Source organism: Procambarus clarkii, unplaced genomic scaffold (genome assembly GCF_040958095.1).
Source record: "Procambarus clarkii isolate CNS0578487 unplaced genomic scaffold, FALCON_Pclarkii_2.0 HiC_scaffold_186, whole genome shotgun sequence".
In the NCBI taxonomy this organism is placed as follows: domain Eukaryota; kingdom Metazoa; phylum Arthropoda; class Malacostraca; order Decapoda; family Cambaridae; genus Procambarus; species Procambarus clarkii.
This window is the reverse complement of record NW_027189219.1, coordinates 476000-493829: the sequence shown is the minus strand read 5'-3', so window position 1 is coordinate 493829 and position 17830 is coordinate 476000. Positions and strand designations below refer to the sequence as shown.

Below are 17830 nucleotides of genomic sequence, written 5' to 3'. Positions count from 1 at the left end.
TTCAAGGTCAGGTGCACTAAAATTTCTCCTCCAACAATACTGTTTGGGGTGTTATTACACTATATACACACATTATATATAAGTATCTACTTGTATGCACCGTAACTGTACACCTAAGCTTGTAGGGGGCCCAAAGAGCATAATGGCCACCCTCTACACAGCTAGACAAGTCAAGCAAATGATGCCTCCGTCACCCAAATGGCTCCTCCCAACATAGTCCTTTTGCAGTTATTACACTAATACACACATTATATATAAGTATCTACATTTGTGTTCACCATAGATAACCACTGAGCTGGTATGGTGAATGCAGACAATAACAGGTGGCCACACGGTCAGTAAACGACGCTATCTCCCCTCCCTCCCTCCCTCCCTCCCTCAGCATTACTCCTCCCACACAGCAATAATTATCTCAACAATCCTGCTATTGTCACAATCCTGGTAGTTTTTATCACAGTCACAGTCATCTGTAATACTGTCATCGCTAAATAATAGCAGTTACATATTTATTTTGACAGTTTTAGGTGATGCTGTGGTCACAAGCTGAACAGCAATGCTGTTAGCTCATGCTGCATGCGTTACTCTTGGTTACTCTTGCTACAATCTTGGTTACTCTCACAGTAATGTGGCTCTCACACCGGAGAATATTGCCCACGATTTTTTTAAAATATGGCGTCTTGTATACAAGAGCCGTGAGGAAGCCGATGCATATACCTTGTAGCCGCGGGCCATTTGAATCGTGCCTGGCACCCTATGGCGTATACATACACCGTGCGCACCGTGGGATATGTTACTCATGGCGTATATATACGCCATGCGCAGTTTAACCCTTAAAAACTGCGCAATACACCTACTGGCCCTCGTCTGGTTTGCGCAACGCACCTCTGGGTATTTGTATTTTTCACGTTCCATTCAAAACTCTTGTGGCGTCCCAAAACAAACCCCTATTCTGGTGAAAATTGCAACCAAAAACCAAACGAGTGGATAGAACTCCCCAAACAAAAACGAGCAAACTAGTATGACGTCACCCATCATCGCGCCGCTGTCTGCGCAGCTCCCCCCCTCCCCAGGAGGGGGTTATGGGTAGCCCCAGACTTACCACGCCGGCGATCCACACCCCAGTTCTTCAGCTGATGCTAATGGCACCGGTTGTGTGCTCCGGCTCCAGTGGTTGTTTCAGCACTGTACCTAGAGTGTGGTGTCTGTCTTCTAGGTGGGGGGACTGGATGGATGGTGGGGGAGTCTGGATGGATGGATGGTGGGGGGGTCTGGATGGATGGATGGTGGGGGGTCTGGATGGATGGTGGGGGGACTGGATGGATGGTGGGGGGGTCTGGATGGATGGATGGTGGGGGGTCTGGATGGATGAAGCTTCATTCGCAGCTCCCTCCTTCCCCCTCCCAGGGAGAGGGGAGCTGTGCAGACAGTGGCACAGTGGCTGTGGTGACGTCATGTTTGTTTGCTTGTTTTCTGATTGGGGAGTTCTGCTTGCTTGTTCGGCTTTCGGTTTGCAATTTTTAACCAGCTGTAGTTTGTTTTGGGATTCCTACCTTTTTGGGTGTCTAGCCCGGTCGATGGCAGACATGGAATGCTTCCAAACACACGGGGGTTTCTATAGGCCATTGCTCCTCGTGCCTTTCTGAGGGGGGACAGGTTTTGCCACGTGGTCCCTGGTAGGCAAGAACACCAATAGAATTGACTGATGCCACAGTCTAATACATACATATCAGCTCGGTAAGCTCCTGGAAGCCTCCGGGACTTGCCCAGAAAATGGCGTTTCATTACATTCAATGCTGGTTGTTTGATTTACTTTGGTGGCTTAACATTTCGCAGGTTTATGTACTTTCTTTGAGAGAAACACTTCCTGTAGCTGTTCAGCATGATGGTATTTACATTCTAGCCTCTTGCATGCGCAATATTAGATAAGTTTTTAAAGAAATTATCAAGCTTTAATATTTTCTTTCTATTTAGCACCTTAAATTGTATGAGATCCTATTACATGTCATGCTCGAAGCATTGTCACCTCTATAGCATTCACCCTATATTTTCACAATAATTTAGTTTCTGGGTGATTTAAATGCAGTCTTAGATTGAATTTGGTAATTAGTAATAATATTTGTTGTATCCTTTAATTGAAAGGTATTGATTATGATTACTACTTGGTTTTGATCTCATTTAAGTCCATTTGAAATATTACACTTCTTGAGAAAACTTTAACTAAGTTACTAGTATAATTTAAATTCTCTAATTATATAATAGCATTTTTGATTTGTACTTAAGTTTAAAATTGTCATTAAATTTTAATAATCTTTCAATTTCTTTGCAGATATAACATTCAGTGTGAGCTATGCTTAAAGCGTTTCTATCACCGAGCGCATTACAATGAACACGTTCGAATACATACTGGTGAGAAACCATACATGTGTGAGTTGTGTGGCAAGAAATTTTCCTGGCATGACAGTGTGAAAAAACATATGCAGACTCATAGTGCTGAATCCAAGTACAAGTGTCGCCTTTGTGGAAAATGGTTTCGGTAAGTTTGAAATGCTACGACGGTTTAATTTCTTTCGTCACAAAAATGTAGTTTATAATTCAGCTTACCGCTACCATATATGATGTCTTACTATACAAGTTCAAGCTTATGCATGCCCATTCATGACTAAATACATTGTTTACTTTATGGGGAAGTGCCCCTTGTGGCTTTCTGAAGCACTCTCTCTGAGATGGTCCCAAACCACTGGAGTACATCAACTGTGGAGTTCACTTCAGCATACAGTCGACCAGAGCCAGAACCTTCCCCTCCACCCCCTCACAGAGGAATGAAGAGCAGGTGACTGAGAATGCTACCACAAAGTCAGAAAGCCAATATAAACCAGTTCCCCCACCATCCATTCAGGCAGGCAGGGAGGCAGGCAGGCAGGCAGGCAGGCAGGCAGGCAGGCAGGCAGGCAGGCAGGCAGGCAGGCAGGCAGGCAGGCAGGCAGGCAGGCAGGCAGGCAGGCAGGGAGGGAGGGAGGGAGGGAGGCAGGCAGGCAGGCAGGCAGAGATTGGGAGGGAGGTAGGCAGGAAGGGAGGCAGGCAGGCAGAGCTTGTGAGGGAGAGGCAGGGAGGGAGGCAGGCAGGCACGGAGGGAGGCAGGGAAGGAGAGGATGGAGATGGATTGATGGAAGGATGGAGGGAGGGATGGAAGGATGGATGATTTGAGGGTGTGTGTGTGTATGGGCTGCAGGGGTGGGGGTGGGGGGTTGGGGGAGGTGTGTCGGTGGTGGTGAAGGGACCACTCGGTGATAACCCTAACTCTGACCCAGTTATTTTTTTTTTTAACTTGATTTGTTTCTTCAATTCTGGATGGATGGAAGGAGAAAGGGGATGGATGGAGAGAGGGAGGGAGGGATGGATGGAGAGAGGGAGGGAGAGATGAAGGGGGAGGGAGGGATGAAGAGAGGGAGGTAGGGAGGGAGGGATGGAGAGAGGGAGGGATGGAGAGAGGGATGGAGAGAGGGAGGGAGGGAGGGATGGAGGGAGGGATGGAGGGAGGGAGGGATGGAGAGAGGGAGGGAGGGAGGGATGGAGAGAGGGAGGGAGGGAGGGATGGAGAGAGGGAGGGAGGGAGGGATGGAGAGAGGGAGGGAGGGAGAGAGAGAGGGAGGGAGGGAGGGAGGGAGAGAGAGAGGGAGGGAGGGATGGAGAGAGGGAAGGAGGGATGGAGAGAGGGAGGGAGGGATGGAGAGAGGGAGGGAGGGATGGAGGGATGGAGGGATGGAGAGAGGGAGGGAGGGAGGGGGGATGGAGAGAGCAAGGGAGGGCTGGAGAGAGCAAGGGAGGGCTGGAGGGAGGGAGGAAGGGCTGGAGAGAGGGAGGGAGGGAGGGATGGAGAGAGGGATAGATGGAGAGAGGGATGGAGGGAGAGAGAGGGATGGAGGGATGAAACAAGCATGGTGTGTGTACAGGGATTAGACCCGTCCACTCACGCTAGAGTTGTTCCAATAACATACAGTAATTTCTCAAAAAGCAGATGTCTATCATATTACAGTATATTTTCGGTTTTATTTAGTTTAGTTTAATTAGGATAATAAAAAGCTATTAAAACACTGGTTTTAGAAATTATTTATTAATATGAAACTTTCAAAAGTCATGGGACACTGAACTATGACGACACACAGACGAAAGCGAGTGAAACCTCACTGTAAAGTGAGGTTTACAGTACAGTATTCTCTTATCTGTCCACCCTCACTCATCTTGTTTCATCACAGAAAATGTCTATAAGGAGATTTTACCACATGTAGCTAGGTAATCACGCTTCATCCTTTAAATTAATGTACAAAGATACGTGTGCCCCAAATCAGTGAACGAAAATCATGGAAACTCAGTTGTTCACTTGTGTGGATCACTGGCTGGTGTTTGTGTGGACCATTTTGGCTGGTGTTTGTGTGGACCATTTTGGCTGGTGTTTGTGTGGACCATTTTGGCTGGTGTTTGTATGGACCATTTTGGCTGGTGTTTGTGTGGACTATTTTGGCTGGTGTTTGGTTCATATGGTTCACTTGTGTGATCCAACTTCTTATGAAGGAATTATTAATTGTAATCTGTGATAGAATGAGAAAGTTTTCCACCAGTCTGTGAACTCTGTCTGGACATCGTAAGCAAATCTGAACATCCCCGCTTCGGCGAACCATTGTTCGTCGAACCTGGTGAGTAAATTCGGCCTGAAAAGTGTGTGAACTAGTCGGAGATTCGTTGAATCGAGGTTGTACTGTATAAAATATAATTTGACACTGTAATATGACTTGCACTATGGAATAATGATATTCCATAGTGCAAGTCAATTAATTTAGATGATGATAAATGCCCGAGAATATTAATAGTAGAAATCAAGTTTATTGTTTTAAGTACAGTGTGTCCTCACTTGAACGAACTATATGGGGCGAAGCCGATTCGTTCCAGTGCGGAATTCGTTCCATCCGTCCGGCCCCAACAACCTTCTTATTTTTTTTTTTTTTAAACATATGCCAGGACACATTAGTTTGTTTCTTTGTTGTGTGGTGCTTCATTATAATATCTTTCATGCTCTTTTGGTGTCAATAATAATCTGAGATGCGAGAATCACCATCCCCCACCCCACTCACACCATCCCCCCACACCATCCTCCACACCACCCATACCATCCCCCACACCACCCACACCATCCTCCACACCACCCACACCATCCCCCACACCACCCACACCATCCTCCACACCACCCATACCATCCCCACACCACCCATACCATCCCCCACACCACCCATACCATCTGCCACACCACCCATACCATCCCCCACCCCACTCACACCATCCTCCACACCACCCACACCATCCTCCACACCACCCACACCATCCTCCACACCACCCACACCATCCTCCACACCACCCACACCATCCTCCACACCACCTGCACCATCCTCCACACCACCCACACCATCCCCCACACCCATACCATCCCCCACACCATCCCCCACACCCATACCATCCCCCACACCATCCCCACACCATCCTCCACACCACCCACACCATCCCCCACACCACCCACACCATCCCCCACACCACCCATACCATCCCCCACACCACCCACACCATCCCCCACACCACCCACACCATCCCCCACACCACCCACACCATCCCCCACACCACCCACACCATCCCCCACACCACCCACACCATCCCCCACACCACCCATACCATCCCCCACACCACCCACACCATCCCCCACACCACCCACACCATCCCCCACACCACCCACACCATCCCCCACACCACCCACACCATCCTCCACACCACCCACACCATCCTCCACACCACCCACACCATCCCCCACACCACCCACACCATCCCCCACACCACCCACACCATCCTCCACACCACCCACACCATCCTCCACACCACCCACACCATCCCCCACACCACCCACACCATCCCCCACACCACCCACACCATCCCCCACACCACCCACACCATCCCCCACACCACCCACACCATCCCCCACACCACCCACACCACCCACACCATCCCCCACACCACCCACACCATCCCCCACACCATCCTCCACACCACCCACACCATCCCCCAAACCACCCACACCATCCTCCCCCACACCACCCACACCATCCTCCCCCACACCACCCACACCATCCTCCCCCACACCACCCACACCATCCCCCACACCACTAACACCATTCGCCCCCACCACCCACACTCCCCACACCACCACCCACACACCCGACACCACCACCCACACCATCCCCCACAACACCACCCACATCATCCCCCACACCATCCACACCATCCCCCACACCATCCCCAACACCACTAACACCATTTGCCCCCACCACCCACACTCCCCACACCACCACCCACACACCCCACACCACCCACATCATCCCCCCACACCCAACCACACCACCCACACCAACCCACCCACACCCAAACCACACCACCCACACCGTGTATTGAAGCAGCAGGCTTGGAAGCGTCAACTCGCCCGACAAAAAAAAAAAATGATGGGTTGACAGGTCTCCTCTCACACCTCCAGGACCCCCTTCCCCAACCCCCCAGGCACCCGGCCATACACACCACAATGCCAAGTCAGCTATTGTTTTCTTCAGGAAACAATAAAACGTGTTAATGATTAATAATGTATATTAATACACGAAAATTAACAAATTTTGGCATAAATATTTTACAGCTAAGATTGAGATTTATAATAGAGTATGAATGAGAGGTTTGGCAGCCATGCGTGGTCACCACCCTTCCCTCTCCACTTCCACCTCCCCTGACAACACCTTCCACCACTGACCCCACCTGCCTCTTTCCACCACCTGCCTCCCCTGACCCCACCTGCCTACCCTGACCCCACCTGCCTACCCTGACCCCACCTGCCTCCCCTGACCCCACCTGCCTCCCCTGACCCCACCTGCCTCCCCTGACCCCACCTGCCTACCCTGACCCCACCTGCCTCCCCTGACCCCACCTGCCTCCCCTGACCCCACCTGCCTCCCCTGACCCCACCTGCCTCCCCTGACCCCACCTGCCTCCCCTGACCCCACCTGCCTCCCCTGACACCGCCTGCCTCTTTCCACCACCTGCCTCCCCTGACCCCACCTGCCTCCCCTGACACCGCCTGCCTCCCCTGACACCGCCTGCCTCTTTCCACCACCTGCCTCCCCTGACCCCACCTGCCTCCCCTGACCCCACCTGCCTCCCCTGACACCGCCTGCCTCTTTCCACCACCTGCCTCCCCTGACCCCACCTGCCTCTTTCCACCACCTGCCTCCCCTGACACCGCCTGCCTCCCCTGACCCCACCTGCCTCCCTTGACCCCACCTGCCTCCCCTGACCCCACCTGCCTCCCCTGACACCACCTGCCTCCCCTGACCCCACCTGCCTCCCATGACACCGCCTGCCTCCTCTGACACCGCCTGCCTCCTCTGACACCGCCTGCCTCCCCTGACCCCACCTGCCTCCCCTGACCCCACCTGCCTCCCCTGACACCACCTGCCTCCCCTGACCCCACCTGCCTCCCCTGACACCGCCTGCCTCCCCTGACACCACCTGCCTCCCCTGACCCCACCTGCCTCCCATGACACCACCTGCCTCCCCTGACCCCATGTGCCTCCCCTGACCCCACCTGCCTCCCCTGACACCGCCTGCCTCCCCTGACACCACCTGCCTCCCCTGACCCCACCTTCCTCCCATGACACCACCTGCCTCCCCTGACCCCATGTGCCTCCCCTGACACCACCTGCCTCCCCTGACCCCATGTGCCTCCCCTGACCCCACCTGCCTCCCCTGACCCCATGTGCCTCCCCTGACACCACCTGCCTCCCCTGACCCCATGTGCCTCCCCTGACACCACCTGCCTCCCCTGACCCCACCTGCCTCCCCTGACCCCACCTGCCTCCCCTGACACCACCACAAATGATGCCAGCCACCTCACCAAGGCCTAACGTTCACACGACCTGTGCTTGTTTTATTGGCCTCCTCAAAATTTATTCTAAATAGGTATTAGTACAGTATGTAGGCTGTTAGGAGGAGGGAGGGAGGGATCCAGGAAACAACCCCCCCCCTCCAACCCCCACCCCTCCAATGGCTCAGGGAGCGACCGGCTGGCCACACAATGCCAGCTGTTATCTACACCCCAATTGTATTAAAAATTCTGTGAAAAGGAAATGTGTTCAAACTGTTTAAAATATGTACTGTATATATTACAATTTTCACCATTATTATTGCTCCAATATGACATTTTTCTAATAAAAAGGCTATTTTCAGTGTAGATAATGTGATAATTATCATTAAATTGACTCTTGGCATCTGACGACGAGAGGAGAGCGAGTGGTCTCTGTGGTCAGGTGGAGGAAGGAGGGTGGGGGTGGGGGAGCATGTGTTGCCTCCTGACAACAACTCTCTCACCAATGCCCCCCTGACACCATTTTATCACCATTTTTATCACCATTTCTCCCTAGAAACAATGGGTAGGGATAATAAAACACTACATAACTGTTTACACTCTGGCGAATCATAGTTGATGACAGCCAGCTCTGACGCTCGGCCTCGGTGACCGCTTGGACGAACATTCCTCACTTAATCGAACATTTGTATGTTCCACTGAACATTTGGTACCGAATTCAATTTGTTCGGCTCTTCCGGGAATTCGATAGAGCGGGGTTCGTTAGCCTGAGGAAGCACTGTACAGGAACAGCTGATCTAGACTGTATAAACTATTTCCATTAAACGAAAGTATATACTATCAAATAAAAATAAATATTATTAATCAATAATCCTTAACCCTTGTGTTGCTCAGGGCTAATTAGCATTTGTCACCCACAGGTGCATACCAAAAAAAAAAAAAATCTTCTGAACCTGTTAATTTGTGTTCTCTGATCATGGGAAAAATAATAAAAAAATCGTAAGTGGCATATATTGCCCACTATAGGGCGGGAAAGTCGGGCAAAAAACAGGCACTGACTCAGCATGCGTCCCAGACAGTCTGTTGCTCCCAGCTGTCAGGCAGGAGTGGCCACAAAGAGATAATTATCTAATTATTTCAATGTCTCTGATTGATTTTTCGTAGTTTTTTGCTGTATTATTATTCAATAGTGTGTAGTGTGATATATTTATATAATAAAATGAGTGAAACATTGCTGTACTCTAAATTATGATATGCATATTGTTGATTCAATTATGTTCATCACACAGTGAACAAATACTGTGTCGGTTATTACACTATATACACAGGTTATATATAAGTACTGTCTCCACTCGATCATACGGACTATATGGGAAGGACCCCCAGCCGAATTATCACATTTTTCGGATAATGGTACTTTTTCACCTACGAGTCCAAAAGTGACAATTTCCAACTACTTTTATACTACAAACAACATAATTTGAATTGCCTTGCCACATATAATTATTAAATATTCAACTAGAAACCTCAACTTACCTTGTTGGTGTTCGTCTTCTTGATTGATGCCACACATCTTGAAGTTAAGAATTCTTAACAATTTACGTAACCTATACTAACACAACACTTAAAATTACTGTACAGTTCGTTAAGCAAAGTTAGTTTTGACTGCCAGCTGCTGAAGCCTCACTGGTTGAAGGCATTTGGGTTGCCTGTGAGGCCTCGCTTGTTGAAGGCGCTTGCATGCGCCTCACTTGTTGAAGGCGCTTGGCTTGCCTGTGAAGCCTCACTTGTTGAAGGCATTTGGCTTGCTTGTGACGCCTCGCTTGTTGAAGGCGCTTGCTTGCTTGCTCCTCACTTGTTGAAGGCGCTTGGCTTGCCTATGGCGCCTCACTTGTTGAAGGCGCTTGCTTGCTTGCTCCTCACTTGTTGAAGGCGCTTGGCTTGCCTATGGCGCCTCACTTGTTGAAGGCATTTGGCTGCCTGTGACGCCTCACTGGTTGAACAACACATAACTTGTCTTTAATTGCTAGGACAACCTTCTTCCTCTTAACACCTCCAGAACGATTGATGCTGCTACCAGACATAGTCTTGGCCAAAAATATTCAAAGTTACTATGAAAATAAAAAAGTTATTTAAAAAAATATTTCACTAATGGCGCAGCACTGTGTATAACACGAGGGACGGACGCACATGGGTTGACCAGTGTTGGACGGGTCCACTTGGGGTGGGGCAGCTATAGCGCGTTACGTAGGCCGCCAGGAGGAAAAAAACCTCAATATTTTTTAAGGAAACTTCAGCCTGTGCACATTACTTTTAGGAAACTTATTTATTTGTTAATACATAATTACTAGTACTTATTTAATTTGTTTTTGGCTATGATTAAGTGTTCTAAAATTAATGGTAATTCCTGTACCCAGGTGGTCCCTTCCGACGCACCCCTCCCACCCTCCCAACACCACCCACCCACCCCACCCCCTCCTCCACCATGCGTCTAGAGCCACAGACGGGATTAATACGGTATGGCCGAATATTCATCCGGCCAAACCAGCTTTTATCCGGTTTCTGTGGCCATTTTGGCCGGATATTGTAATAACTTTATCCGATCACGATTTTGGCCGTATAAGGGCGTTTTCCGGATGTTTGAATCCCGGATAATCGCGGGGTTACAGTGTCTGCATGTTTTGTTCACCATAACGAACCACTAAGTTGGTATTATGAGTCAAAAAGCAATGAGGAGTGACCGCCATACACCAGCCAGCCACTCGCTGTCATTCACTCGCTCAACACCTCACTCGCCCCCACATTCTCCTTCCACCATGCTGTTTTTGCTTTTATTCACTATATACAGACGTTATATATAAGTATCTTCATTCGTGTTCACCATAATGAACTGTTAAGTTGGTATGCTGAGTGGCAGTGGTTGTGGCAGCCCGCCACTGGCTGCCACTTCCTCCCTCCCTCAACTCGCCTGACTCCCCCATATTCTCCTCCAACAATATTGTTTTTGCTTTTATTCACTATATACAGACATTATATATAAGTATCTACATGTTTTGTTCACCACAACTGTACAACTAAGCTGATATAGTTAGTTCAGGCACTAAGAGACGTCTCTGACACAGTCAGCTGGTGGCTGCCTCCCTCACACATTCAAGGTGAGATGCACTAAAATTTCACCCCAAACAATACTGTTTGTGGGGTTATTACCCTATATACAGACGTTATATATAAGTATCTACATGTTTTGTTCACCATAACTGTTCAACTAAGCTGGTATAATGCCCAAAGAGCATAGTGGCCACCCCCTACCAACATGACAAATCATGCAGATGTTGCCACCCCATCACCAAAATGGCTTCTTCCCCACACTCCTTTTGCTGTTATTACACTGTATATACACATTATATATAAGTATCTACATTCGTGTTCACCATAACGAACCAATAAGTTGGTATGCTGAGTGGCAGCCAGTGGTAGCCCGCCACTGGCTACCACTTCCTCCCTCCCTCCACCTCACCTGACTCGCCATCATTCTCCTCCCACCATACTGTTTTTGCTTTTATGTACAGACATTATATATAAGTATCTGCATGTTTTGTTCACCATAGCGAACAACTAAGCTGGTATAGAGTGTCCAGACAGTAAAAGGTGGTCACACAGAGTCAGCAGTACTTCCTTCCCCACCAAGATTACTCCTCCCACTACAGCACTAATTATCACAACAATCCTGCTATTATCAGAATCCTGGTCATTTTATCACAGTCAGGGGTCTTCTGTAATAATATCGTCGCTAAATAGTAGCATGAACATTTATATTATTGCATTTTTAGGCGATGCTGTGGTCACAAGCTGAACAGCAGTGCTGTGAGCTCATGCGTCAGGATTGGTGGCTCACTCAATAACTGAGGGCCTCCCACCTGGGAATTTGGCCCACGATTTAAAAAAAATGGTGTCTGTTTACAAAAGCCCTGATGAAGGTGATGTGAACCCCGGATATCCGCGGGCCGTTTAAGTCTTGCGTAGTACTCCAATACATCATATGATGTGATGCGAATTTTATAGCAAGTCACTCAACACATCGTATGATGTGTTATGCAATTTAAGGGTTAATAAAGAAGTGTAAATGAGGCTGGATACAATTCGATCCATTAATATGTAGAAATTATTCCCTGTGGCGGCTGGCTGATGCAACATGGCCATGATTCTAGGGAGAAATCGAGTGCTACTATGCCTCAATGAAATAATTTAATTTCACTACTCTATTGGTTAGTAGTGTAGTAAAATATAATGCCTAGTACAAGAATTACATCTTATTGTACTAGGGGTTAGTAGTTAAGGATTGGAAATTTCCAACTAGGCCCTCCCTGCTTTCTCCTACATGTGCATGCACTGTAAATTTGAACAAGCCATCCTAAACTTAAAGCATCATGAATGTATGTCTTTTCACAAGGAAAGATGCCAGGTCCACTGTCTTACCTTTTTCTCTGGCATGACTGACACAGTGCAATTCCTTTTTCCACCCTTCTTCTGTTCCTCAGTTCCACAACCATTTCCATTTCCATTTCTTAAATCCCAACACCTCCACCTGTGTCCCTGTCTCCCCTCCAGTCTCGGTGGCGGAGTCGACTGACACCACCGTACAGATTCCTGTTGCTTTTGATTCTCCCTCATGTGTTGACATTCATCAAGTGCACTTTGCCATTTCTGTCCTTCCTCACCCCCCCATTTACTTGACATCCCCTTCCCAGTGTCTTTTTTCCATTCCCCCACCACTCAACTCTTCCATCTTTGCTAGATTTACCTATGACCCACCCTAATTTCACTGAACCTGTCCCTGATCCTCCCATGTTCTTCTTTACCTTAGTTTTCTGGGAGGAGCCCCGTCGGCTCCCCGGAGCTTTACCGGCTGATATGCTAATGTCAGACTTTGGCATCAGTCATGTGTATGGAGTTCTAGGGCCTACCGGGGACCACGAGCCAGAACCTGGCCCCCTCAGAGAGGCAAGGGGAGCAATGGCCTATAGAAACCCCCGTGTGGTTGGAAGCATTCTATGTCTGCCATCGACCGGGTCAAGCATCCAGAAAGGTAAGCATTCCAAAACAAACCCCTATTTTGGTGAAAATTGCTACCTAAAGCCGAACTAGTGGATAGAACTCTTCAACAGAAAACAAGGAAACTAGTATGACGTCATACGTCACCGCGCCGCTGTCTGCGCAGCTCCCCCCTCCCCGGGAGGGGGAAGGGGGAGCCCCAGACCTCCCACGCCGGCTATCCACCCATCAGTTCTTCGGCTGATGCTATAGGCAACGGTTATCTGCTCCGGCTCCAGTGGTTGTTTCAGCACTGTAACTAGAGTGTGGTGTCTGTTTTCTAGGTGGTGCGTGAGCCGGGAGTGATTCTCCAGTACTCGGGCTGCATGCGCCTAGGGTTCCCTTCCCTAGGTGCCCTGTAAGTACTGCCCTTGGGGCTTGGGGCCGCCTTCCACAAGTTCCTTGGGTCCTGCCCCTGCTAGGCCGTTTACTGCTTGGTTTTCGGCCGCTCTTTGTGTGCTCGGGTGTTCTGTCTCCCTTGTTCGCCTTAGAGTAAGGGGCAGTGTTTGCACTGGTGGGGCGCAGGGTACTGTGCAGCTTGTCTTTACCAATCATAGCGGCCAGCTGTGTTCCGCTTGGGTACGCTGTCCTCTTGCGGGGTTTTCTTTTTCTTTTTGTTTATCTACCTGGTGGGGGGTCTGCCTTCGTTCTTGCCCCTTTGTGTCCCTTGTGTTCTGAGTATTTTCTGGTGGTACCCCTGCTAGGTCCCCGTGAGTGTACACGTCCCGGGGGTTCAGCTCTTAGAAAGTTGTTTGGTAGCTTTGGGTGCCGGTTAGCAGTACCCTGCCTGGGATTACCTGAGCGCGAGTCCTCTTATAGTAAACACTCGGGACCCTGGGAAACCCCTGGGGGCGGGCGGGTCCGATGGATGTGACCCCAGAGTCCCCCCCCTCGCTTCCAGCGAGTTTGAGGGTTGCTCTCACCCTTTGTCTCTGGGTGACTCTCTGTTTTGCCTGCGTCTGCTGCCTGTGGGGTCGGTGACACCTTCGACCCGGAGTCGTGCGAGTTTGGTTGCTCGTTGTGGCTCGGTTACCCAGTTGTGCTAACAAAGCGGGTGCGGGCAGCAGGGGCGTTGCACTTGAGCCTTGGTGGTGGCAACGTTCTCGTGGTTTCCTCCCCGGGAGCCCCGGGGCTGCCCCGTTGTAGTTCGTTTTGGGACTTGGGGGTGTTGGTTGCTTCGGTTCCATCCACGCCCCCTTGTCTTTCCCCTGGATCACCCTTCCTGCCTGCAGCCGGTTCCTTACCGTCTGTAGGTTCGGGGCGAGGTTTTTGATGGTGTTGAGACTCGGGCAGTCTCGGGAAATTCCCCTTCCGGGGTAGTGACGGGGGCATTTGAGCCTGTTCCTCCAGCCGTGTTGTACGAGTCTGCCAGTGGGCTCCCTTCACTTGTGTTTTCACGGCTGCCCCGGTTTTCTGGTACGGCCGGGGCTTTGGGGGAACGGCTCGGCCCCGGGGTCTGTTGTGTAGGTTCCTGGGGCTGGGAAGGGGCTGACTTGGGGGGCCTTGGCCCCGTTGGACCCCGTGGGGTTTTTTTTATCCCCCTCTAGGCGGGGCTTGTGGTTACGCGGTGTGGGGTTTTTCCTCCCCACTCGCCGTACGTGCTGTTGGGCGTCGGCCTCTCCTCGGGCTCGGTTCCTTGGCCTTTTGAGTCGGTTGGTTCCGTCCTGTGGGTGGATGTTTCCTCCCACCCCTTTATGGGATGGTGTTTTCGTCATGTTTCCCCGTTCGATGGGGTTCTGCGTGACTTCTGATCTCGGGTGCGCCTGCGCCTTCGTGTGCCTTCGGGACTAGTGTTGGCTTCTGTGTTCTCGAGGGTACGGGAAGGTTTTTCGCTACTTCCCGCATTATTGGAACGTCTGTCGGCTCCTCGTCCTTGTCGCCCTGTTGGGCTACTTGTCGCCCTGTTGGGCTGCTTGTCGCCCTGTTGGGCTGCTTGTCGCCCTGTTGGGCTGCTTGTCGCCCTGTTGGGCTGCTTGTCGCCCTGTTGGGCTGCTTGTCGCCCTGTTGGGCTGCTTGTCGCCCTGTTGGGCTGCTTGTCGCCCTGTTGGGCTGCTTGTCGCCCTGTTGGGCTGCTTGTCGCCCTGTTGGGCTGCTTGTCGCCCTGTTGGGCTGCTTGTCGCCCTGTTGGGCTGCTTGTCGCCCTGTTGGGCTGCTTGTCGCCCTGTTGGGCTGCTTGTCGCCCTGTTGGGCTGCTTGTCGCCCTGTTGGGCTGCTTGTCGCCCTGTTGGGCTGCTTGTCGCCCTGTTGGGCTGCTTGTCGCCCTGTTGGGCTGCTTGTCGCCCTGTTGGGCTGCTTGTCGCCCTGTTGGGCTGCTTGTCGCCCTGTTGGGCTGCTTGTAATTACCTAAGTGTAATTACCTAAGTGTAGTTACAGGATGAGAGCTACGCTCGTGGTGTCCCGTCTTCCCAGCACTCTTTGTCATATAACGCTTTGAAACTACTGACGGTCTTGGCCTCCACCACCTTCTCACTTAACTTGTTCCAACCGTCTACCACTCTATTTGCGAAGGTGAATTTTCTTATATTTCTTCGGCATCTGTGTTTAGCTAGTTTAAATCTATGACCTCTTGTTCTTGAAGTTCCAGGTCTCAGGAAGTCTTCCCTGTCGATTTTGTCAATTCCTGTTACTATTTTGTATGTAGTGATCATATCACCTCTTTTTCTTCTGTCTTCTAGTTTTGGCATATTTAATGCTTCTAACCTCTCCTCGTAGCTCTTGCCCTTCAGTTCTGGGAGCCACTTAGTAGCATGTCTTTGCACCTTTTCCAGTTTGTTGATGTGCTTCTTAAGATATGGGCACCACACAACAGCTGCATATTCTAGCTTTGGCCTAACAAAAGTCATGAACAACTTCTTTAGTATATCACCATCCATGTATTTAAATGCAATTCTGAAGTTAGAAAGCATAGCATAGGCTCCTTGCACAATATTCTTTATGTGGTCCTCAGGTGATAGTTTTCTATCTAGAACCACTCCTAGATCTCTTTCTTTATCAGAATTCTTTAAAGATTTCTCACATAATATATAGGTTGTGTGGGGTCTATGTTCTCCTATTCCACATTCCATAACATGACATTTATTAACATTAAATTCCATTTGCCAAGTGGTGCTCCATATACTTATTTTGTCCAGGTCTTTTTGAAGGGCATGACAGTCATCTAAATTTCTTATCCTTCCTATTATCTTAGCATCATCAGCAAACATGTTCATATAATTCTGTATACCAACTGGTAGATCATTTATGTACACAATAAACATCACTGGTGCAAGAACTGAACCCTGTGGTACTCCACTTGTGACATTTCTCCATTCTGATACATTGCCTCTGATTACTGCCCTCATTTTTCTATCAGTCAGAAAATTTTTCATCCATGATAGAAGCTTACCTGTCACCCCTCCAATATTTTCCAGTTTCCAGAACAACCTCTTATGTGGAACTCTGTCGAAAGCCTTTTTTAGGTCCAGATAGATGCAGTCAACCCAACCATCTCTTTCCTGTAATATCTCTGTGGCTCGATCATAGAAACTGAGTAAATTCGATACACAGGATCTTCCAGATCGAAAACCATACTGTCTGTCTGATATTATATCATTTCTCTCTAGGTGTTCTACCCATTTAGTTTTGATTAGTTTTTCCAATACTTTCACTATTACACTTGTCAATGATACAGGTCTATAATTGAGGGGGTCTTCCCTGCTGCCACTTTTGTAGATTGGAACTATGTTAGCCTGTTTCCACCCGTCTGCTACGATTCCTGTACACAGGGATGCCTGAAAGATCAGGTGAAGTGGAATGCTGAGCTCAGATGCACATTCTCTCAGAACCCATGGTGAAACGCCATCTGGGCCAGCTGCTTTGTTTTTACCGAGCTCCTTGAGCATTTTTTCCACTTCGTCTCTAGACACCTCTATGTGTTCTATGTTGTTCTCTGGAATTCTTATTGTATCTGGTTCCCTAAAGATTTCATTTTGTACAAACACACTTTGGAACTTTTCGTTTAGTGTTTCACACATTTCCTTTTCATCTTCCGTGAATCTATTTCCCATTTTCAACCTCTGAATATTATCCTTTACCTGCAATTTGTTGTTTATGAATTTATAGAATAGACCTGGTTCTGTTTTACATTTGTCCGCAATCCCTTTTTCAAAATTTCTTTCTGCCTCTCTCCTCACTGCCGTGTAGTTGTTTCTCGCATCTTTGTATCGCTGGTATGTTTAGGGGTTCGGCCTCTTCCTGTATTGATTCCATTTTTGTGTCTTTCGGTCTCTAGCCCTCTCGCAATTTCTATTGAACCAATCCTGTTTCCTAGTTCTGCATCTCTGTTTTGGTATAAATTTTTTTGTGCCTTTATCATATATTTCACAAAACTTGCCATACATCTCATTCACTTCCTTGCCTAGCATCAAGTCTGTCCAATTATACTCACTAAAAAAAATTTCTAAGGTCACCATAATGTCCTCTCCTGAAGTCTGGTTTTTCAACTGCTTCAACCTCCTTATTTTCTTCCAGCTTATAACGCATTGCATACTTTATTCCCAAAAAGACATGGTCACTTTTACCCAAGGGAGGAAGGTACTGAATGTCAAATATCTCTTCCTCCTTCCTGGTAAATATCAAATCTAGCATGGAGGGAACGTCCCCTTCCCTCATCCTCGTAGCTTGTTTAACATGTTGATACAAGAATGTTTCCAGGATGAGGTCTACAAATTTACAGGTCCAAAAATCTTCTGTTTTAGCTTCATATGCTTCCCAGTCTATGGATTTCAAGTTGAAGTCACCGACTATCAACAGTCGTGATCT

General features: G+C 49.0%; 1 protein-coding gene across 1 annotated transcript in view; it reads left to right on the top strand.

Annotated features, from left to right (window-relative positions):
* LOC138361125 (uncharacterized) overlaps positions 1-17830 on the top strand; it is a gene marked incomplete at its 5' end in the record, with an annotated part of 96508 nt that overhangs the window by 61614 nt on the left and 17064 nt on the right. Inside the window, one exon of the mRNA XM_069320566.1 lies at positions 2327-2533. Coding sequence (XP_069176667.1) covers positions 2327-2533 — 207 coding nt within the window. The remainder of the gene's footprint in view (positions 1-2326; positions 2534-17830) is intronic.